Source organism: Peromyscus californicus, unplaced genomic scaffold, assembly GCF_007827085.1.
Source record: "Peromyscus californicus insignis strain IS unplaced genomic scaffold, ASM782708v3 Scaffold_15__1_contigs__length_86483966, whole genome shotgun sequence".
NCBI classification, from domain to species: domain Eukaryota; kingdom Metazoa; phylum Chordata; class Mammalia; order Rodentia; family Cricetidae; genus Peromyscus; species Peromyscus californicus.
The window spans coordinates 48069411-48093833 of NW_026294447.1; the positions used below are offsets into that span (position 1 = coordinate 48069411).

The following is a 24423-nucleotide window of genomic DNA, read 5'->3' on the forward strand; positions in this document are numbered from 1 at the left end:
GATTTCTATTTCTGACCTGCTTGATGCTGGCTCATTCATTATTCAGTGAAAATCTGGCCATAAGACCGGGGCTTGATATCCTGCCAACAGGAGCCTGAGGAGGTGGGACCCCTGTGAGTCTACCCTTCAAAGACCCAGACCCCAGATAAAGCTGTGTTATTTCCACTCTGCACAGTGTTCATTTTTACATCGGTCTTTCTGAAGAACAGATTATTTCTGCTTGAGTAGAAACTTAGATCAGTAGGGCAAAAAAACCAGAATCAGGTGGCTTTGACGGCAACGGTTTGATCCAGGCAAAAACAAGTTTATTCTTTAGAAACAAATCGTTGGCCAATGGACAGACGCCTTGGTAGCCACCCATCTTTAGTGAGTGCCCTTCAATTCCGGGAGGGAAGACAGGTGGAGGTGATCTCTATCAGCTACTGTCACCAGCCAGACCCATCCATGGCTAGGCGAGGAGACCCAACGAGCACCCAGGATGCAGAGTCCAGGGGACATTGCCAGTGTGATCTATGGAGATGCAGGGAATGGATGCTTTGGCCGCTTACTTGACTGCTTCCTTTGCAGGAGACAGAAGTAAAGGTATTGTATTTAAACCATTAAGAAGAGTCAAACAGACAGCAGAAGAAACTACTTTCAGAAATTTTCAGCTGAAGCTCACTACTGAAGTACTAGAATTCTCCTTCAGAGAAACTGTTTAAGAACAAGCTGCCTACCTACCAATCTGTGCATCATCAGATGCACCCGGAAGACGCCACATTAGAGTACTTCTCCCAGTCCCTGCAGGGCTTCCCTCCCAGGTGAACCCTCCTTAAGCAGTCCGAAATACCATGGCTAGCTGTGGGTATGAGCTGTTCCCGGGTCCTGCTCTCCATTAATATCAGCTTTACAAGGCAAGGGATCTGGGAGCTTTCGAGCCTCTTCTGGGGTGCCACCCCATCAGAACACACCCATGGAAAGACCAGAGAGTGTGCAATTGCCCCCAACCTCAGACACTGTACCCAACAGTACGGGAGAGCATCCATGCTTGTCTTTCTCATTTGGAAAAGTAAAGAAGCCATCATGAAGAATGAAATCAAGACTGTTCTCCCATGCACCACTAAAAATGGTAACATCTCTAAACGTGAATACAACACATGAATGAGCATGCACGCATGCGCACGCGCGCACACACACACACACACACACACACACACACACACACACACACACACACACACACCCCATGAGTTATAGATGATCACAGATTCCCTGCAGACCACTGCATGGAGAGGCAGCAAGACGGGGGTAGTGGTGTTTCCATGGTTGCTATGGCTGACAAAGGGGATGAGAGGAAGAGGGTACAGGAAGTCTTGGTCCCCAGCTGCCTTCCGCCTCCAGAACAGAGAACAATTCTGACTTTGTGTTCTTTGCCATTTCTGTTCTTTGGGAGGTTTCAAGAGAAAGGAGGAGAAGAGAAAGCCCGGCTCACAATGCATTGCTAAGTTCCTGGTTTCTTCTGGAAACAGGCAGGGGTAATGATGATGGCGGCAGCCATGCCACGGCCAGAGGCAGGGCCTGGCACTCAGGGCAAGAGTCACCAAAGTGGCTACTGGGATAAAGCCAGGCTCCTGAAAGCCTTGAAGACACTTGACTAAATCCCACTCTTTACATGCAAGCACCTTTCATCCGCCAAGATAAACATAACGGAGTAATAATTTAAAGATCAATTCAACATACTTCATTTCAGATGTCTCATTCACACGATGCCTTTTCTATCTACACAATCTCATTTTCTAAAAACTACATCGAGAAAGGGGTGAAGGGCAGGAAATATCCCTGATGGGAATGAATCCCCTCTTCAATGTGAACCCCATCCTCTCACACACTCGGGTAACCTGGGCACCACTAACTCCCCAGCTCAGTACTTCCTGCGGTGGCCACCATCTCATTTAGTTGGGAGAGGGGTGTGTGTTCCTCACTGCCTGAAGCAGTGGTCCCCTGTGTGTCTGTAGAGATGAATCAACTCCAGATTCCATGACCCCCTGAGCAGACTCAGACAGATAATGTCTGGGCTATGAATGCAATGGCTACCAAGTGTCTGTGGTCGTAGGTCTGCTTACAGCCGGTACAGTAACTTCCTATTAAGCCACACACAAATCTCTTTGGCTTATTTGATGAGACAGAATTGTCCTGTGGTCACTGTCCCATCCTCTCTGCAACAAAAGGACAAATGTCTCTCGGGTCTTAGAACAAGGCACCTACCTCTTTGTCTCTTCTTAGTGTCAAGTTAATTTCAACTGTCTCAACATTTAAACTATATACATGATCATACTTCTTTCTTTGTCCTAACTATGAGGAGGCTCGAGCCAAATCTGTGACTGACCACCCTCAATGGCTGATCTCGATTTTCAACTTGATGGGATTTAGAATCGTCGTGGAAATACACCTAATGTCTGTAGGGGAGTTCCTAGAGTAGGTGAATTAAAATGGGAAGACCCATCTTAAATGTAGGTGGCACCACTCCATGGGTGATCCTAGACTAAATTTAAAAAAAAAAAAATAAGGCAGGCTGCCTGGGAAGCTTTGTGACCAGCTGCCTCAGGCTCCTGCCACCGTGCCCTCCTCACCTTGGCAGACTGTACCTTCGAACTGTGAGCCCAGATACACCCTCCCTCCCCTTCCTCGAATTGCTAAGCCAGGTATTTGCTGTAACACTGCAGGACGTAACTAATACACCATCACGTCTTCTGAACCACTACATGGAACTTAAATACCAATCTTCCATATCCCCCAATACCATCTTCATTTCCTGCTTCTTCTCTCCCTTCGCTATGGTTCCTCTACTCGCTTTTTGAAAAAACCTCTGGTTGCAGGCATTTTTTGTGGACTTTGGGGAGCACGGTGAGGTACGCTAGACAAATTAACTGAATCCAGTCATCAACATGCGGCCCTTTGCAGCCATGGCCCTCAAGCAGATGGCAAGGAGTGATAAGTCAGGCGGGGCAAGGGCTCTGAGAAACTTTTCAGCTTTGGGGTCAAATCTCCAACAACAAATTTTCCTTCCGGCTCCAGTTGTCACGGAACATCTGGAAGTCTGGCTGAATTGCACGTTCAGTACATTTTGAAGTAAACATAGAAACAGCCTCATAAATTCAAAGTCAGGAGTGACAGTCAATTCTGCATCTACTTGCAACCCAGCCCAGCAGACCCGCACACTGAACTTCTTAAATGGTGTTCCTTTTGGCAATTCACTCACTAGGCTGCTCTTCAGACCTCATATACAGAAGTGACCAAGCCTGCAGCCTGATGCAATGGACGATGTACATGGATCATAATTTCCATTGCTTAAAAATCAACATGGATTAAGTTTCCCTTACCTGAAAATGTGGGGACCAAAAGGGGTTATGACTGCAGGCTTTTTAGATTTGAGGATTTGTGCACATACATAGTGAGCTGCCCACTCTAGGGATAGGCTCCGTAAACACCAAAGTCATTAATGTGTCATTTATGTCGTACACACATGACCTGCAGAAAAGATTTCCTGTAAGAAACCAAGATCCAACATGTAGACTTTTCACTAATGAAGTCCTGTAAGTTTCAGGGTTTGGAGCAGTTTGAATTTCAGATTTAGAGTTTTCTGATTATGGTTAGTCAATCTGTGGAAACTGTTGACAGTCCTGGGTACTCTACACAGCCCGAGGAGTAGGATAACAAATTCTCCCCCCACAGTTTAACCTGCACAAACCACCCACATGTACTCACAATGTCTGTCACCTGCCATGGACATGCTTTCAAAGTGGACCTGCTTTCCCAGCCACAGAGCAGGGGACACTCGTGCTACAGTCACTGCGTAGTCGGGGCCAGAGCTATGGGCTGGCAGGACAAACACTTTATGCTTATGGTGATCAGAACGTCTGATGGACCCTGTTCAAGTATGCACAGGTCTCTCTCCCCTTCTTAGCACTAAATAAGCCATCTGATTTGGAAAGACAGAAGCCATGTCTGGTACAGCAAGCTTTGGTCTTACCTCATCACGTACAAGGGTTTTGGACCATGCACAGAATGGTCTGCTATTACTGACGAGAAAAGCCATATACAATGCCAAAGAGGGTCAGTAGGTCAAGAAAATTAGTCGCAAGCTCCTTAATGATGAAGACATGTTCTGAGAGACATCTCGTTAGGCAGTTGAGTCACTGTGTGAATGTAGAGTGTGCATTTGCACAAACCCAGACAGTGAAATCTGTTCTCCCTCCTTGGACTCCTAGTACAATCCATGAATAGAACAAACATAAAATGCAAAGGGCAGCCAGTGTGTGGTGCATGCCTGTGGTGCATGCATATCTGGGAGACTGAGGCAGGTCTGAGGTCTAGCCTGGGCTAAGGGGTGAGACACTATTTCAAAATAAAGACTCTGGGTTACAAAATAAAGACCTGAGGTTACAAAACAAAACAAAATAAAAAACAAACAAAAAAACCAAGAGAACACCAGAGCTGGGGACACAAATACAGCAAGATGATCCCTCTGACATAGCTGTTCTCATTATATAATACAGAGCCAGGGCTTCTCCCCTCTTGTCCATGTTTCTAAATTATCCCAGAAGAGAAGTGTGGTGGTTTGAATGTAATTGGTACCCATAAGCCTACAGGGAGTGGCACCATTAGGAGGTGTGGCTTTGTTGGAGTAGGTGTGGCCTTGTTGGAGGAAGTGTGTCACTGTGGGGGTGGGCTTTGAGATCTCCTATGCTCAAGCTACATCCAGTGTCTCAGACCAGGCAAACTTCCTGTTGCCTGCCTTCAAGCGGTGATGCACGTCTTTAATCCCAGCACTTGGGACATAGAGGCAGGCAGATCTCTGTGAGTCTGAGGCCAGCCTGGGCTACAGAGCGAATTGTAGGACAGCCAAAGCTACACACAGACAAACCCTGTCTGGAGGGGAGGGAGGGAGGTAAAAACCCTCTCATCTCCGTCTCCAGGACCATGTCTACCTGCATGCTGCTGTGTCCCACCATGATGACAATGGACTGAACCTCTGAACTGTAAGCCAGCCTAGTTAAATCTTTTCCTTCACAGCAGCAGAACCCTAACTAAGACAAGAAGGGAAGGTGTCTCCAGTGAGAAAGGAAGGCAGAAATGGGGGGCTGGACTGGCTTGGGGAGAAATTCTCTTGACAGACAAGGCCTGATAACCTGGTCCAGTTTTCTTGCTTGTCCACTGAGGGTGTAGATGGCCAAGGGCTTGAGGACTCTCCTTGCCCAGAGACTGTAACACACCATCATCAGACCCATCATCCCATATGCACCAGAAATGCTGTTCAAATGAGCTTGGTCCAGGATAGCCAATGCTTCTGGTTAGACCCGAACCCTGAACACAGTGAGAGCTGGCTAAGGAGGAAGACATCAGTGCAGCACTCAAGCACCTAACAGTCATGGATGGCAATGCTGTTCATTCTTCCGGAAAAACAAGGGAACACATCTCTGAATGAGATGATTTCAGAATCTATGGCCAGGGACACCCAACACTAAATCCACTTTCACACACAGGCTGAGTTTCCCTTACCTGGGAATTATGGAATGAAAGTTTGCCTTTTTTTTTTTTTTAATTTTTCTAGACATATAATAAGCTATCTTGAGCATGGAATACAAGTCTGAACAGGAAACTCACTTGTGTTTCTGATACATGTAGCCTAAAGGTGATTTTGAACAATGCTTTTAGTATACTGGATCCAACCACCACAGGAGCTAAGGTGTGGGAGCCTCCATTTGGGGGTGTGCAGAGAGGTATTCAAAGTTTCAGATTTTGGAATATTAAAATTTGGGGCAGGGGGTTAGTTATACTTCTTCATTTTTTTTTTTTTTTTGTTTTTCTTTTTTTGATTTTTCGAGACAGGGTTTCTCTGTGTAGTTTTGCGCCTTTCCTGGAACTCACTTTGTAGACCAGGCTGGCCTCGAACTCACAGAGATCCACCTGTCTCTGCCTCCCGAGTGCTGGGATTAAAGGCGTGCGCCACCACCGCTCGGCATACTTCTTCATTTTTAATCACTTAAGAATGATAGATTTTTTTGTTTGTTTGTTTTTTAATTGCAACACACTCTTAAGGTATTTGAAACCCTAAGAGGTAGCACTAACCACTTAGTATTTACAAAGGCTGAGGTATGAAGCTCTTGGTTTAATTCAAGATAACAAATGGTCCACTGATCTGACAGGCTTTGCTGAGTACCTGTATCTCTTTGAGAAAATCTGCAAAGGAAGGACGCTCTTTCTCCTGACAACCTCCAAGGGTGCGAGCATGACTAGCCGTGCGCCTTTGGCTGAAGATGACATGGGTTATCCTGTATGCTGCTGCAAATTAGAAATCCCAGTGAACCAGGCATGCTCGTTTTCAAAATCCCGCAAGTTTACAAGCAAAATGCCCGGTGTGTTTTGAATAACAATTTCTAAACCAATTACTTTGCCAACAAGATGTGATGTGGTGGGAAACTGCTTTTGTCTATATAAACATTTAAAGTTTGCCTGATCGACCAATGTGCTCTGGCAAAGACATTTTTAAAGTTTTTGCTGTAAGCTTTTCTTTTCTTTTTTCTGCCAAAGTTAATTTATAATCATATAAGTTCATCTTAACCTACATTTGTGAATAAACTCTCTGGTTATGAATTAAAAAAAAAAACTACTCTGGGGAGAGACTGACATTTTTGTAATCTTTGTCAGTGGGCCTGTTCAAGATGGAGTCTAAATATCACACTAATGATATCAATACAAACAGGTTCAAAAGGCCTACATAAAACATGCTTGAATTGTCAAAGAAATTCTTGTGACTTTGTGTTTCTCCCAGCTCTAAATTAACATCGATTCAACAAAATCTATGTGAGTCCTATTTTTTTAATCATGGAAGAATTCTGAGGTTCACTCCATATGTGTAATAGAAATCTGAAATCAAATAAGCGTAATGAAATGTCTGCCGCTCATTCATTCCTGAACATTTCCCCTTGATGTAGCGTACACACAGCAAGGTCTGCTTAGGGATCCCCGAAGTAACATATACTCAGCAAGGTCCATACAGCTGAACACAAGATCCAGCTCAGTGAATCTGCCCAAGTATTTACCCGGAACCCAGATGAATAAAAAGAAGACTGCCATCACACAAGGAACCCAACTTCTGTCTCTCCAGACATTATCTTGTACTCTAGGGGTAACAAAACCCTGGCTTGTCTTTCTATCCCATACCTAGCTGTGGTCAACACCAAGCCAAAACAATCAGGTGAGCATCCACCCTCAGGAACTGTTCAATTTCAGCAAATAAGGGCCATTCAAACCATGAGGAGACCAGTGCTCATCAACCCAAAAAGAAGGAGCTCCCCTCGACCAGATGCCACACAGGTACGGACATTATACCTATGATGTCAATCAAAGACTTCCCTTCCTTTCCTTCCTGAGGACAGTACAATAACTCCAATCAATGATGATATATTGGTTACTTTTCTATTGCTGTAATAAATACCATGACCAGGGCAACTTATAAAAGGAAGGGTTTATTTGGGCTTATAGTTCTAATTAGAGTCTGTAGGCAGAAGTTTCTCTTCTGCTTGCCTGTTCCCAAATACCTGGCAGCCACTTCTTAAACAATTGACTCAGAGGCTTAATATTACTTATAAATGCTTAGCCTGTAGCTCAGGCTTATTACTAACTAGCTCTTACACTTAAAATTAACCCATTTCTATTAAATCTATATATTGCCACTTGGCCAGTGGCTTAGTGGTATTGTCACATCTTGCTTCCTCTGCATCTGGCTGGTGAATCCTTGGTTCTGTACTCTTTCCAAGCATTCTCCTACTCTGGTAGCCCCACCTATATTTCCTGCCTGGCTACTGGCCAATCAGCATTTTATTAAACCAGATCAAGTGACAAATCTTTACAGTGTACAAGAGCATTATCCCACAGCAAGAATCCATTACCACCATGGTAAGGAAGCAGGCAGGCATGGCGGCCAGAACAGAAGCCGCCTGTCATATCTTAAACTACAAGCATGAAGCAGAGTGAACTCAAAACAGTGTGTATCTCTAAAGTCTCAAAGCATGCCTCCAATGACATACCTCCTACATCAAGGCCACACCTCCTAAGCCTCCCTAAACAGTGCCACCAACTGGGGACCAAGTATTCAAATGCCTGGGACTATGGGTAGACATCTCACAAAAAAACACAACAGATGATAGCAGCTTCTATTTGACCACTGCATAAAAGGTGGCACAGAACTAATGTCCTTAAGAGTCTGCTATCAAGCCTACCTAATAAGTTACTGGGTTTTCCAAATAACTGCCTGAGTTCAGACTGCATGCCTTTGCATTAGGAGCACATTTTGAAATTGTATTGTGAGGTCTGGGGAGATGGACTAGTCTTGCAACTGAACTCTCAAGCACAAAGACCAGAGTTCCACCTTCAGAACCCATGTAAAGAAAGCTAGGTGGACATAACATATTTACAATGTTAGTTCTCAGGAGGCAGATCCTGGAGTTTACTGGGCAGCCAGCCATACTAGCCTACTTGGTGACTTCTAGGCCAAGTGACAGACCTTGTCTCAAAACAAGGGACATGGGTATCTGAGGAACAATACTCCTGGCCTTTATAAGTATGTACACAGATGCGCACCTGCACACACTCACTCATGAGTATACACATATATACATGCACATAAAAATGGGGAGGTATATGGCTCAGTAGTACAGTGTATACTAAGCATGAACAAGGCCCTGGGTTCAATCCCAAGAGCCCCTTCCCCTAAAGACACTGTGCTGTTAGGGTTCTAGATGGTGTACGGGGCAGGTGTTAATACAGCAATTCACTGTGAATCTCTGCATCTTAAGAGATGTTCTGAACTCTGGGAAAACCACGGCCACTGGTGTCTTTCTAACAAGCCCTGTTCTTCGTTCTCAACAGAGACTCATCTCTGGTGAAAATGGCTTGGAAAAACTCTCTGCAACAGCTGCTTTTCTTGCTGCTATGACTGAATGCCTGACAAGAGGCAACTTTGAAAAGGAGGAAGGGCTCATCTTGACTCACAGTTTGAGGTGCACAGCCAATCATGGAAGGGAGAAGACATGGCTAACGGTGAAAGTATGCATATGGGACTCCTCACATCTTGACTAGACAGGAAGCAGAGAGAGGACAGGGAGAGGGGTTGGGGTATAAAACCTCAAGCTTGCCTCTAGTACCCACTTCCTCCAGTAAGGCTCCACCTCCTAAAGGCTCCATTGAGCCATCAAATACAGCACCACTAGCTGAGGATTAAGTATGCAAACACATGAATCTGTGGGGGTATTCCATATTCCATCATCCCCTTTCTACCTGACACCTTTGAACCTAGTCTTTCCCCAGGGTCAAAAACCAAAACAAAACAAAAATACAAACAAACAAACAAACAAAAAACAAAAAAACAAACCAACCCCCCCCCACCCCCAAATCAACCAACCAACCAAACAAAAAACCAGGGTCAGGAATCACGATGACAGGAGCAGCCTCATTCACATGCCCACCTGCAACAGTCACTGGAACCAGCGGGATGGGAGGGCCGGTCTGAGGGAGACATTACCTAGAAGTACACAGATGGAATGGTTGCGTTGGGGAGGGACTTGCTTTCCACTTGCAAGTCTGGGTCAGTTTCCGAGAAAGGAAAAAGTAACTGCCCATTACAGCAACTGAGATATTTTAAGAAACACAGCCATGAGCACATAAAGGTCAGGTTACATATGCAAGTAAACACAGCTAGTCAGTAGAAGGTCTAAGGCCAGCATGAAGATCTACCAAGACTCCTCCAGCTTTGTCCCCTCTGCGATAATTGCTATTATTTATGAGAATACAGAACCATCAAGGTCATAGAGTGTCGGTCAGGCTAAGATAATTTCCCAGGGGCCCAGAATCTTAGAAAACGACAACATTCCCTCTCCCTCCCACGGTGTGTGTGGGAGGCTGCAGGGGTAGCCTGGGACTCGATCCCTGCGGGCTTGTAAAAGAGAGACGAGGACTAGAATTCAGCTGTCCATCACTGAGGATTAACGTTACATAGGAAGCTAGATATCTTCTCAAAACTTTCTTGAGCACTGAATTGTATTCTTAGACTTCCAATCTTACAGAACCAGGTAAGTGGACAGCTGGTGGCTGTGTTAACTAGTCTTTGCTCCCACAACAAATGCTCCAGTCGCGATGGTACAAACAACAGGAACTCGGCTGCACACAGATCTGGGTGCTGGAAGTCCAAGTTCAAGGGGCTGGCAGGCTTGGTTTCTCCAGAGGCCTCTCCTTGGCTTGCAGGTGGTCAGTGCCTTGCTGTGTCCTCTCCCACAGCACAGGGATGCTCCTGTTGTCCCTCTCTCTTTTTATAAAGACATCAGTCCGACTGGCGTGAGTCTCCACCTTTGCTGCCAATGAAACCTCCTTAAAGGCTCTTCACCCAAAGGTAGTCCCACTGGGGGCGGGGCTTCAACATGAATGGCATACAAGTCAGTTCCTACAGTGAATTCACACACACACACACACACACACACACACACACACACACACACACACACACACACACGTTTCACAAGTATCTGATTTCTTTTCTAACCCATGTTCCCTGGGAGGTACCAGGGACAGAGATAAGAAACCCTCTGGCCTCAAACAGATTACAGTCCAGCTGGAGAGAGATATGAAAGGACAAGGGGCCTTTTGTGAGTTTTGAAGAAGAAGAAAGGAAAGATCAGGCAAGACTTGGCAGAGGTTCCTGCCTCCACATCTCCTATATCCAGCCTCCTGAAGAGCAGGGTATGAGGTGCAGGACAAGTTCAAGGGTGCATATTTCAATTACAATAGCACCTCAGGTTCCCAAACAAGATGAACCCTTTTATGACTGAAATGGCAAAACCATGCATTCAGCCAATGTCACAAGTAAAGGAGCCCCTACCAAACTCTAGGACCACACCACCACCAATGCATGCACGTGTACATGTGTAGGTGTGCACGCATGAGTGTGTGTACGTGCATCTTGGAAAGCAAAGGAAAAACACGAACTAGAGTAGGAAACATCGCCGGCCTTTTTAGATAGCTGACATTACTCCTCCTAGGAAGGAAGTGTTGAAGAGAAGACAGCCGCGTGTTCCAGGAACAAGGGAATGGTGAGTGGTTTGGTTCCGGGAGCAGAGAATGGTGAACAGTAAAAACTAATAGAGGGTGTCAACTCATGCAGGGCACAGCTACACCACGGTGAGCTCAATGATAACTGCTGCATGGGGCGGCCATCTAAACTGCAGTGCTCACAGCTGGGACTTGAAGAGGGAAAGAACAGCTGGACCAGAAGGATGTGGGCACAGACTTTCAGACAGACCAAGCAGCAGGTGGAGGTGAGGTGCCCCTGGGGTCAGGCTCGGACAAGAAGAAAAATGGAGCTGCAGACAAGCATTAGTCTAGAAAGCCTTTGGGCTTCCCAATCTATTTAGGGGGGGGAAAAATCACACCTGAAATCAGTATAATTTGAAGAGTAACTAAGTAATGAAAATCCAGTTCAGAACCAAAGGCATGGCCCCTTCAAATCTCACTTGCTAGTTCCCAACTTAATTTTTAAATTAAGACTCCTCTAATGAGACTCAGAACCGCTCTCAATGAATTCAGATGGCAATAAGGGGAAGAAAAGATGCTAAATGAGAAAATGTGTTCCATCTCATACGCCAGTCTGCTGAGGGTCGCAGCGAGAGAGAGGGTGGACACAGTTCTCTTTTACAAAGGCCCATCTAACTACACATGGCATTTGTCGGACACGTGGAGTCCATGAACTTGGAAGAGAATGGGGAGTGCCAAAAAGAGCTTCTATGTCTTGACTTGACATAGACTTGAACTTGGCAAAGATTCAAAACACATACACACACACACACACACACACACACACACACACACACACACACCACACAACACACAACTTAGCACAGATACACCTGCAGCTACATATTCATTTACACAAATACACAACTTACTTTGGCCAAATACTTCATTTGTGCATATTTTTCTCCATCTGTGAGAGCAGGTGGACATGACCCACTTCTCCTAAAGCAAATGAGTGTGCACAGCAGTGCTCTGTGGCTCTAACTCGGCATGTGGATGTTAGAGCTCATGAAGTGACAGTGGTCCTGGCATTGCTGGCTTAAGCTGCCATCCTGGAAAGCTCCCCTTATATGCCAGGTGACAATCAAAACACTAAGGGCCCCCCTACAACAAGAGAAGCTGAAACTGCATGACACACAGAAGCCACCAGTGACATACATGTATTAGTTTAACTGATACTGTTTGCTTTAGGGGCACCTGATTGGTCAGGACCTTTGGCTGAACACAAGAAAAGCTCACTTTCCGCTGGCCTAGGTAAAACAGAGGCTTAACTCATAAGCAGGAGCGGGCAGAGTGGCCCCTAGTCCATGACTCAGTGTGTTCAGGGGAGTTCTTTCACACTGGTAGGTTCTAAACTGGAATAGATAGGATGTTAAGATAGTTCACTGGTGATGTCAGCATATTCTATAGAGCTTCCAAATCCAGGGGGGAAAAATGCACAGTGCGGAACCCAGCCCTGGCACGGGCCACATGGCCACCTTCAACCTGTCATCAAGGCCAGAGAGTGCCCAAAAGAAACTGATGTAGGAAGGAGATCCACACAGTGGTTCCACAAGATGAGAAATGGGCCCCGGTCCGATTCCTGGTAGGTGTTCCACCTGTGAGTCAAAGACACAACTCCAGGATCAACTCATTCCCATACTGTTGTGAAATCAGAGGCTGAAGTGCGGGGGTTTGAAAACAACACAGAACTGGTCTTTGTAGAGAGAGGTCTCACATTTCTGGTCTCTACTAAGACCCTGTCACAGTCTTGCTCAGTATGATCAAGATGCTGGGTTATAGTCTCTTGTGGCAGATGTCACCAAAGCAGAGACTTGTACTCCTAATTCATGTCTGTAACTGGTGTCCAGTTAGCAGAATCAGATTACCTGAGCACATCCCATAAAGACTCAGGGTTTGAACTAGGCACAATGGCACACAGCAGGAATTCTAGGGCTTAAGAGCTGAAGGAGAGAAGTTTCAGTCCTGCCTTGGCTACATAAGGAGTCCCAACGCCCCTAAAACAAAAACAAACAATCCAAAGGGTAAGAAGGACTGACTGATGTATGCTTCAGTAACTGTTCGGGAGGGACCAGGTCCACTGGGACCCATTCTTCAAGGATGGCCTAAGCTCCTTACCACCACACACAGTGGCTGGGGGTCGTCGCCCATCGTTCCCCATCCCTGTTTACTGAAACTGATGTCTGCGAATGCTGGGATCTGGTTTTATTCTGGCATAATCCAGGAGACTAAGCGAAAGAACAAGACATACGGATCACAGGCAACTCCAGCCCAGCCCACGGGCTTCTCTTTCTGACGCATCTCTGTACGATCACAGTCTTTCAAACATGTCAAGAATGGCATGAGATGTTCTCAGGAGGAAGGAGAGCCGGAGTCTTTCCCTGCCTCAATGCACCAGAGGCTGAAAAGGGCCTTAAATATCCCTAAAGGCATAGCTACAGTTGAACTGAGGGAGAGCTTTTGTTATTGCTGCTGCTGTTTGTGGTTGCTTGAGGGTAAAGGTACTGGCCACCTTACGAAACTGCAGGACTGCACAGATGTTATCATGAACATAATGAGTTCTCTGCACACACATACCGCCTCTTAATTCTCACCAATTTCATGAAGTTGGGACTCTTTTTTATTGGACTGGGCAGAAAGAGGAGACTTGCACCAGCCAGGTGATCTGCTCGAGACCATGTGCATGGCTGGGAGTCCACACAGGTTGGCCTTGGCTAATTCCAAGGTTCCACGTCTGTTCTCTCTGTGACACTAAATCCTCTGGAGTGAGGTCAGGAGCATGGGCACCTACATTTGGAGCACCTCCTATGCATCAGGGATGCTACACACATCATCGTCAATCCTCTTAATTATGGCAATCTTGCAAGACTATTGCTTCTTCATTTTGTAGAAGTGCGAAGAGGTGACAAATCCTTTTCAAAGTCACATGGTAATTGGGGGAAGGGCAGGGCATGGACTCAGGATACCTGCTTGGAGACCTGAGACCTACCCTCTGTTTGCAGGCTATCCTTTAGTAAAACCAACTGGAAGGGAGCTGGATGAATGCAAACACTAGTGGGAGATTGTGGGATTTCTTTTAGAGGTTGCCAAGGGCCACTGAGAGTAATGATCCCTACAAGGCCTTACACCTAGGTGCCTGGGCCACAGACATGTGCACATGAATGTATGCACACATCCCAATCATGTGCATGAAGGCACAGATGTGAAAACCCGAAGGCCTGCCTCTTGGCAAAGGCTTGGGAAAGAAGGCACAGTGAGCAGCTTGGCTTCGGGAGCATGCAGGTGGGTGCTGTGAAGTCCAGCTCTGAAAGCATCACGTGAACAGCCTGTTCAGAACACACCCGAAAAGCTTCAGTAGTGGTAAGTCTTTCAGCAATTTTACAAAAATATTCTGGACCTCCACCCGAGCAGTTCCACACAGCTTCAAGGGGAATGGTGTTTCCTTTCCAATTGTACTAATAAAGCACGGGCTCTTTGATAGACACATGTTCTGAATGGCAGGAGGATCCAAAGATGTTTCATCTCTACATTTCATAATCTTGTTATATAATTTAATAGATTAGAAAAATATTTCTACATGCTATGTGAGCTATAAAGGAACACTCCTAGTGACAAATTTAGTGTAAAGTTAAACATATATCCATAAAAACTCGCATCAAATAAAATCACTGCTCAGTAGCAGGTGTTACTCACTGTATTACCCTTTCAGGGGCTAATGCTAGGATTTCTTCTGCTCTATCCCATCTTTAAAAACCATAGAGGTGTGTTGGGGAGTTGGCTCAGTAGGTAAAGTCATTCCTGACCAAGTGTGGGGATCTGAATTCAAACCCTAGGACTCCAACAAAAGCTAGCTGCATAGTGCAAATGTTTGTAATAGCAGGGTCCTCCTGGGAGGAGAAGCAGGGGCAGGAGGATCCCAGGCCAGTTAGTCGGAAGAATCTGCATGACCAACAGTGAGGATCAAGAATGGCGGTTGTCCTGACATTCACACTTGGACCATAGCATAGCATATCTGAAAGAGAGGGAGAGAGGGGGAAAGAGAGAGAGAGAGGGAGACACAGAGACAGAGGAGGGAGAGAGAAAGAGAGTGCATGTACATGAACACACACACACACACACACACACACACACCAGCAGCAGCAGCAGCAGCAGCAATTTCATGTCCTCAGCCTCACGGGCAGCAACTTCTAGCTCTGTTGTCCGCTTACAGGGCTGCTTTTTCAGAAAGCAATATGAGATTTTCATTTAGACAATTATTAGAGACAGGGGTTCAGAGAGGAGCTAAAGTTAGGGCCAAGCAGGAAAATGCACAGCATGTAACTCAAGGTGTCTTAGATTCCATGGCAGGCTACAGACGGTGGGGAAGTTGGCATGGCTGGAATCACGGGTGTGGGCATGCAGCTCAGCTCCTGCCTAGCACGCACAAAGCCTCCAATCCCCATCACCACACCAACTGGACAAGCTAACACACACCTGTAATCCCAGCACTCGGGAGGTAAAGAACAATGTGGTGGTACTGTGTTCCCCAAAATATTGTGCACCCTAATAAACTTATCTGGGGTCAGAGACAGAACAGCCACTAGATACAGAGGCTAGAAAATGGTGGCACTCACACCTTTAATCCTAGCATTCCAGAGGCAGAAATACCTCTGAATCTCTGTGAGTTCAAGGCCACATTGGAAACAGGCAGGCATGGTGACTCACGCCTTTAATCCCAGAAAGTGAGCTTTTAATCCCGGGGAGTGATGGCAGAAAGCAGAAAGGTATATAAGTCGTGAGGACCAGAAACTAGAAGTATATGGCTGGTTAAGCTTTCAGGCTTTGGAGCAACAGTTCAGCTGAGAGCCGTTCGGATGAGGACTCAGAAACTTCCAGTTTGAGGAAACAGGATCAGCTGAGGAACTGGCGGGGTGAGGTGGCTGTGGCTTGTTCTGTCTCTCTGATCTTCCAGCATTCACCCCAATAACTGGCGTCAGGTTTGATTTTATTAACAAGACTCTTTAAGATTCATGCAACAGAACAATTAGAAGTCCAAGGTCATCCTCAGCAACACAGCCTCTTTGAAAAGGGTACTTCCTTGTATTTTTTTTTTTAGTGAGCGTAAAAGCATGTTCCAAAGTACAAACAAAACACTAGAGGAGCCAAAGAGCACCCCTTTAACATCACCTCTGTAAGCAGAGCAGCCAGCTGATGAATACTGCGTTCCAGAAAAATCTGTACTTGCTACGGAACAAGAAGACAAACAATGCCAGGAAACAAAGAAAGGGCTCCTCCTGCAAACCCAGAGTCTATCCTGGGCCAAGGAGGACAGAAGGCAGCGAGCACTTGAGGGCAGAGAGGAGGGCAGAGAGGAGCCGTCCGTCCCCTTTCTATTAGTGCTGAGTTGTTTTAATGGGTGTGCCGGGGGGCAAGAAGCAGGTTTACTCAAGAAGTGAATGTCCTCCTTTGCACAGTGGACAAAAGAGTCAGCTTGTGGAAGAGATGAAAGACACCAGAAAGCCCAGGGCTGGGAAAGAGATGGGGGGAGGGGGGAAGTCTTTAAAAACCCAAACAAAACCTGAGGTGTGGGTCCTTGAATGAGAGCAATGGGTGTCCTGGACCACATGGTCCCCAGATCCTGCTGGGTTCAGGAAGGAGATGCTGGCGAGGCTGGCACTCGAAATGGGAATGGAGAAGGATGTTCCTGAGAAGATCTTCAGACTGTTTCTCCTTGAGCATGTGAGAGGGTGAACCCTTTGGAGATAGAGGCAACAGGCAGGTGGTTCTATCATTAAGGACAAGGGCCTAGGAAGGGATTGATGCTGGTCTTGAGTGAGTTCACAGGAGAGAGTTGCCAAAAGTGAACAGGACAAGCCCCTCAGGGGTGGTAGTGGTGGCGGCGAGGTGACTTGGTGGTTAAGAGCAGGGGTGGCTCTAGCAGATGACCTGGGTTTGATCCCGGCACTAACATGGTGGCTCACAACCATGTGTAACTCTAGTTCCAGGGGCTGCCCTCTTCTGGCCGCTGTGGGCACTGCACGCATGTGGTACACATATCCCCATGCAGGCAAAACATCCCCACACCTAAAATTAAAAATACATCTTCTTCTGGTTTCCTGTCTCGCCCTGTGATCCTTTCTCTGTGTGTTCCTATCACTGGGATGCCACTGTCACGAAGCCTGTGTCAAAGGAGGAATCACGAGAGCCGGTCCACTTCAGACGCTGAGGTTGTGAGCAACCTCTTTCCTTCGTAACTTACCCTGTCGTGGCTATTTTGCTATAACAACAGAAATTGGACTAATATGAGGGTTAAGCCACTTGCTTAGGAAGCCAAGACAAGATTTCTTTCCAGGTTGTCTGAGTCTATACCATACTGCTTCATGACGAGCTGTGAGAGCTTTGAAAACCTTTTTGTTTGGTGACTCCTTGTCCAGGCAACCTACATGCACACTCTCTCTGTCCATCTTCTTGGATCCACAGAGGACGTCTGGCTAAAGGTAACACTTCCTCCATGGTTCATTTTAATCTATTGTTTATAGGACAGTGGTTAGGATGGATCGGAGCTGGGACTCAGGGAGGAAACTGTCCCAGAGGGGCGTTCCTGCATCTGCAGTGAAGAAAAATGGAGCTTGGGTTTCATCTTGACTCAAGTCATGGAGTTCACTGAGGACCAGAGCCTGAGGATCTAACTCAGAGCCTGAGCTTTTCTGAGCCCTCACACTTGAGCCTTTTATGTCCTGAAATAAAATCCACTGGGAATTCCCTCATCTCTCTAGGGGTAAGACACATGGCCGAGCTACGGCAGCAGAAGAAGGTTGTGGGGGTGGGTGGGAAGAAGTGCAGGAAGCCAACACAGAACATGAAAAATTCCATTCCCCAGGGCAGTCGTCTTCATGCATGGCTTACCAATGGTGCATGCACTTGTGCACACCCAGAAACAACATGCACCGGACAGCAGCAAGAGAACCAGTCTCCTTCCCCCCGGCATTAGCTGTTGGGCTTGTGGCCGCGTCATCCTGCTCTGTGCACTGAAAATGCCTCTGAGGATTTCTTTCCATTGCATTAGCTTATTTATCCTGTGGGCTGTCGGCAGCCAGCGGAAAGAAAAACCTGTTGTGTGCGAATAGAAGTTATTTCGATTCATTCGCTGCATGCTAGGGACACAGATGTGTAATAGCAATTTTATTTTGGTACTATTTGGTAATAATAATAACAACAGTGAGCCAACGCTAGAGTGAAGGAGGAAGGTGAAGGGGAACCAGAGGAGGCAGGGTATCAGCTGTCGATTGGGGAAGTTTGAGAAGGAGTTCTTGTTGGTGCTGACAGCAGCTGGCTTCTTACAGCAGAGCAGGCCTTCACTAGCTGGGCTGAGTGGCCGGCCTCCCCCGGGCAGCTCCAGCCTGACACCAAAGTGAAGAGAGAAACTCACAGGTAGTATAGTGTGGATGGGTGCAGGGGGCGCTTCTCAGAGGGAGAGCGGGGATTCGAGCAGGCCAGAGTGACTGACTGGGTACCACTGTGAAGTCAGCAGCTTCTCACTGAACAAAACTGGCCAGTTCAGGGGCTACGAGGCCTAAGAAGGACAAAGGAACAGAGATGCCTGCCGGGAAGGTCAGGCCCTGCTTGTGCCAAGTTGTAGCAGAAGGCAAGAAACTAAAGGTGTGTGTGTGTGTGTGTGTGTGTGTGTGTGTGTGTGTGTGTGTGTGTGTGCTGTCTTACGTCCTCTTAGGGCAAAACCATCAGAGGCCAGATGAAGGGGCAGACCAGGGTGAGAAATATCTTTAATTATGAAACACAGACTCATGGAAATAATTCAAGCCATGGTGACATTTAAATGAAATAAACTAAATCTAAGTTTGCATGGTTGGGGGTGGGGTGGGAAAGGAGAAATCCTTAAAAAGAATCTCCTCCTTTTATTAAGAAAATAAGGCATCACTAAGCTAATATTTTTGTTTAATCTAAACACATACAGACTGTAACATAGAAACGCAAAGACACGGGGTCTGTTGGAGACACCTGCCAGCTGACCACTCCTGCAAGCCTCCCAATAAGACCCACTTGTGTTTAGATGTGCCCCAGGTCCCTTGTTAGACAACAGGCTTGTCCCCTTGTGAGGCTCTGCTTGGTTTCTATTGTACAAAAACTGAAGGGCTCTCCAGTCCGTGGAAACTGCTAGAACACTGAAATCGTTTCTCACAGCCTAAATGGCATTCAGAATAAACACTGTGAATTGATGAAATGACCAATTATGTGAAGTAGCCCTGCCTGGTGTAATCCAAACCAAATCTTCCCCCATTATCCTCAAACCGAGAGGTGACTCAAGAGCCCAGCCTGCCTGTGATTTCTGAACCAAGAGACGGTGCCACACTTGAGGTCCGAGGAAGACCTTGGGCGCTTCTAGCTAATTCTTCCTATTAGTTTTATGTCAGAAAATACCAATATACTGTTCAGCAGCTCATAAGCCAAACAACTGTGAAACAACCAAAGGCAGTTAGTTCCCCGCTCTATTGCGTCGCTTTGGTCTCAACACCGTTTCAGGTTTTCACTCACTTCCATGTATTTCCCCTGAGAACATCACATTACAGTAAGTCCCTGACTTTTGAGTTGTCTTTGCTTTGTTTTGTTTTGTTTTTTCAACTTTATGATGGTGTGAAAACCATATGCCTTGTTGGGGGAACTGTCCTTGAAGAGCAAGGCATGGTGGTGGCACACCTATAATCCCAGAAGGACCAAAAGTTGGAGGGTAGCCTTTACTGCATAGCAAATCTGAGCCAGCCTGAGCTACACGAAAACTACCTCCAAAAAGTAAGAAAAAAAGAAACTGTCTTTTCAATACTGATCCTTCCTAGACGAGGGGTATAGGGCCATGACTTCTTACGACACTGGGCAGCAATGACAGTGGGCAATGCCATCGGCCACATGTTCACAAGGGCACACCACAGACACTTCACAGCGACTTATGCTGTTCAGCACACAGTGCAGTAGGTGCAGCCCTATTCTGTTTCCTACTTACAGTGGTTTATTTGGACACAGTCAAGCAGCACCTGCCGTCACGGGCCACATGTCCAGCACTGTGTCCCCACTGTGTTGTCCTTTGGGATGCCATGTGCCTTTGTGGTTTCCCTCTCTGGCAATGCCACATCTATTGAGTCATACATGCATGAACGCACGCACACACACGCATGCATGCATGCATGCACGCACGCAACCATCTTTCTGTTTTGAGGCCTTGCTGAAGTGTCAGTCCTCTTCGCCAATCTTCCTGCCAAAAAGTAAGCCTCCTCTTCCCCACGTGGCCCAACTGCCTGTCTTCCTGTTCCTGGACCCTGGCTCACCACCCTGGCTGCACATAATCCTTGAGCCTGGGTTCCTTCCTGGTCTGGTGTCTAAAGAAGACTGCCCCCTACTGGTGAGAGGGAAGACAAGGTGCGTGCCCGGCTGAGAAAGCGGGCACACAGGTCAGGTGTGGAGGGGCAGCCCCCTTCTTTGCATCCCAAACCTTTAGGTATAAAGCTGACTTTGGGCGTTAGCAACTTCTGGACAGTCCCCTAAGGCCCCAAAGAAAACAAAAGGTCATTTGGGAAGATGCCCTTCAAGTCTAAAGAAATCTTTTGAGGGTAGAGGGATCTCAAGAACTCTAGGTGAGTAGGGCAAAAATGGTGAAAACATCACAGGAAAAAATGTTAGCATATCCCCGCCCACACCCCCAAATTGACAAAGATTCGTATGGTTTTCAAATGCACAATATAGAACACATACACACATTACACTCAATTGCATGTAGATCCCATGTACATCTGTAATGTGTACTAGTTTAAGTCCCAGTAAGGAATCAGGAAATTTTTGAATCATGAAGGGAAAAAAGGAAGACACATCCACCCACGAAACAGAACCCACTGCACTCACCCAGCCTCGGGCATTATCGACTCGTTCCATGGTTCTCTATCATCGGTACAAACCAAAACACCTGATCCCCGTGGAGTACCCTTACCAAGTGTGGAACAGAACAAAATCTAAGCAAACAAAATCCCAATTCTAAAAATAATCCAAAGGTGAACCATACCCAAGCTCTACGTGAAAAGACGACACCGGAGACGCCGAACTTCACTTGAGAAAAACCCAAGGGTGACCCAACTTTAGCAACCGTGTGTCAATTCCTTCTCTTCTCAGACATTTAGGGAACCCATGATGGTTACAAAAGTAGGATTCACCCAACTTTACCTGTACCAAAAACAAACCAAAACAAACAAACCAAACCACCCCAAAACTCTCCGGCTCCTAGTTTCACATGCTATTAAAAAGCATGAAACCGTGTGGCCCATGAAACAAGAACTCTCTCTCTCACCGTTGTTGGGACTACTCCAGAAACACGATGGTAACTGTCTCTTCTTAACCACAGGAGTACCTGACCCCTTCATACACATGGCTCGCTTCAGTATACCCTTTTACAAGTCAGGCTGAACAGACGGCCAAAAGGCATCAAGTCCCCCATCCCGCAACAGCACAGTTCTGAAGCTCTTGGCACACTCCTGTCCACATGCTTTCAGTATCTCCGCTGCCCTCTCACCCCCAACTCCTGGACATTCAACAAGGATTTAGGGGAGGGGCGGGGATTAAATCTGAGGGCCAGCTTACCCATATAGAGAAGATATTTACAACAGCCATAACCCAAAAGTAACTTTTAAAGAACTGGGCCTACATCATCAGTTTTCAACCATCCATTCTTCAACTTCGGCCATTGTTAAGCGATTAAACAGCACAACCAGAGGTAAAAGACCGTTTGAATTCCTTGATAGGAATGAGCACCACATTTGAGGATGGGTTGGAACACAGTCCCCCAGCAGATGACTCTGGATGACCGACTGTCCCTGGAGCATCAGAACAAACTACAGCCAACCTTCCAGGCACACAGGAAACGTTAGGAGGAAGCAGGAAACAAACGTATCTCCATGATGACAAACACCCAAACCAGCCTTGATCATCCCAGGTACCAGAACCACGGAAGAGTTTGCTTTGATCAGCCCGGTGTACGCTCCACATTCCCGCTGTCACTGTTCCGACGCCACCACAGAAACGGTCCTGGGACAGAGGCCTGGTTTCAAACTCACATTTCACAGCAGCAAAGACACTTGAGCAGGAGGAAATAAGAAAGTTGGCATTCAGACCCAGGGCACAGCAGTCACACACCTCTCCAGAGAGCAGCCACTGCTAACCAGACGGGAGCAGCCTCGGCTGGCACCATGCACCAGGAGGAGGTTAGGAGGAGATGAGGGAACAGGAGGTGGTGCTCCCAGACACCTACCTTGCAGAAGGGCTCCATTTCTCTTGAAGAAGGTACTGCCTGGCCAGATGGGTGGACCTGATGTGCTGGAAGAGAACACAGATGTGTGTGAGGTTTGAGACTGGGGTCCACCTCGCTTCCCAGCAGCCCTTTCTCTAGCGACCCCTTCTCCAAACTTCACCCAGGGTGGCCTTGAAAAATGTCCCCAGGCATGCTTTAAAAACAATTAGGTTAAAAACAGGCTTTCTTTCCCCACAGCAAAACCTTCTATGTGAGTATCCTGGTTATCATGTTGGCCAGGGTCACCCCTGGCCATTGAGACCATCTACAGGCTACCAGCAAATAAATGCATGTGGTTGGTGATTTGATTTGGTGGTGTCATTAAGCGCTGAATGCTTGCTAACGTGTTCATGAGCTCAGGGATACATGTGGCCAACGAGTCTTGTCCGTGTCTTGTGACTGACCAAGGCCGCTGGCACTCCCTGGTTACACATCGGAACTTGTCGGCAATATACCCAAGCGGGCCCTTCTTGCCATCTCTCCTACCAAATCCTCTCCACACCGATGTGAGCTTGACCCCCTCCCCGCCCCGCCCTTCTGCTGTTTTGCATCTTGTTTTCAATTTTCTTGGCTTAAAATGTTGCACTCCGCCCCCCCATAAAACACTCTGCAGACGAGATGCCACCCACACTCTAGCAAGAGCAGAGGCAAGACCAGGAGCAGGATCAATATATCACTAAGGCACCCGCTGCATCTCCCGATGAGCCTCCTCACTGTCTTAAGACAGGCAGTGAGAAACTTTATAGCCACCCAATCTTAGTAAACACCCTTCGAGTGGAAAGGGGGTTATCCTCAATCAAGGACTAGTTTAAGATTAATGTTAGGGAGCCGTCGGTCCACAATGTTAGGACATCCAGCCCGAGAGGCAATTTCAATGACGCTCACCGAAACAGTAGATGGCAAACGATGTTGGCTAACACAGCATCCATCATAGGCAACATTTAACAAATTAAAACTGGTCAGAGAAATACATTTGTAAGTCCATCACAGATGCATGCACACACACACACACACACACACACACACACACACACACACACACTCACTACATTTGTAAGTCCACCACTGATGCACAAGCACAACACACACACAAATACACTCACTCACTACATTTGTAGGTCCATCACAGATACATACACACACTCGCTCACACACACACACACACACACACACACACACACACACATTCACTACATTTGTTAAGTTCATCACAGATGCACACACACACACACACACATACACACACACTACATTTGTTAAGCCCATCACAGATGCACACACACTCACACACACACATAGACACACACACACACTCACTACATTTGTAAGTCCATCACAGATGCGCACACACCCCTGAATGAGTACAAGAATGCTTCAGTAGTCAGCTGGAGTCTGGCTGTGAAGGATAGCAAGGCTGTTAACAAGAAAGGAAGATACCAAGCATTCTGCCTGCCAGAATTTCATTACCAGAGGTACAAATATTGTCACAGCTATAGGGACACAGTACATGATTGAGGAGGAGTTAGGAAAGAGAAAAAAGCCACCGCGTAAAAATGCTATTAAATAGCATGATAATGTTGAATGCGCTTGCAAACACAGCATCTCGTTTTCCTGTACTTCACTTCCGCACACCTTGCTAAGTTCCAGGCTGGGTCGTTTTTGTTGTTTTTTTTTTTTTTTTCTTTTTTAAATGAATTATATGTTTGCACACCGTGTGGAGCAACTGTATCAGAACTATGTCCTCAGTCCCAATGATCCTTGGCACTCTTTAGCAACAAAGGAGCTTTAACGTAAGGTTTGTACATCTCTATGCAGTGACACTGCAAGCATAACAGACTGTGCATATACAGTTAACCCTGTGTATATATATAAACACTTTTATATGGGAAACCGAACAGTGTCACTTACTGTAGTGTAGCCCCTGCTCCGTTGTGGAGGCCTGAGTGGCGTCTGCAGATCTGGGGAGTTCATGTACTGGGAACTTGAATGCTCATAGACCT

The 24423-nt window shown here is 46.6% G+C and overlaps 1 protein-coding gene across 15 annotated transcripts in view; it reads right to left on the bottom strand.

Annotated features, from left to right (window-relative positions):
* The window catches only part of Foxn3 (forkhead box N3), a 401288-nt gene that overhangs the window by 87442 nt on the left and 289423 nt on the right, over nucleotides 1-24423 (bottom strand). For all 15 annotated transcript variants that reach the window (XR_008218343.1, XM_052738751.1, XM_052738745.1 and 12 more), the window contains one exon: nucleotides 22385-22449. Coding sequence is in view for 14 of the 15 variants with exons in the window: in XM_052738751.1 (XP_052594711.1) it covers nucleotides 22385-22449 (65 nt within the window). In the remaining variant the exon portion in view is untranslated. The remainder of the gene's footprint in view (nucleotides 1-22384; nucleotides 22450-24423) is intronic.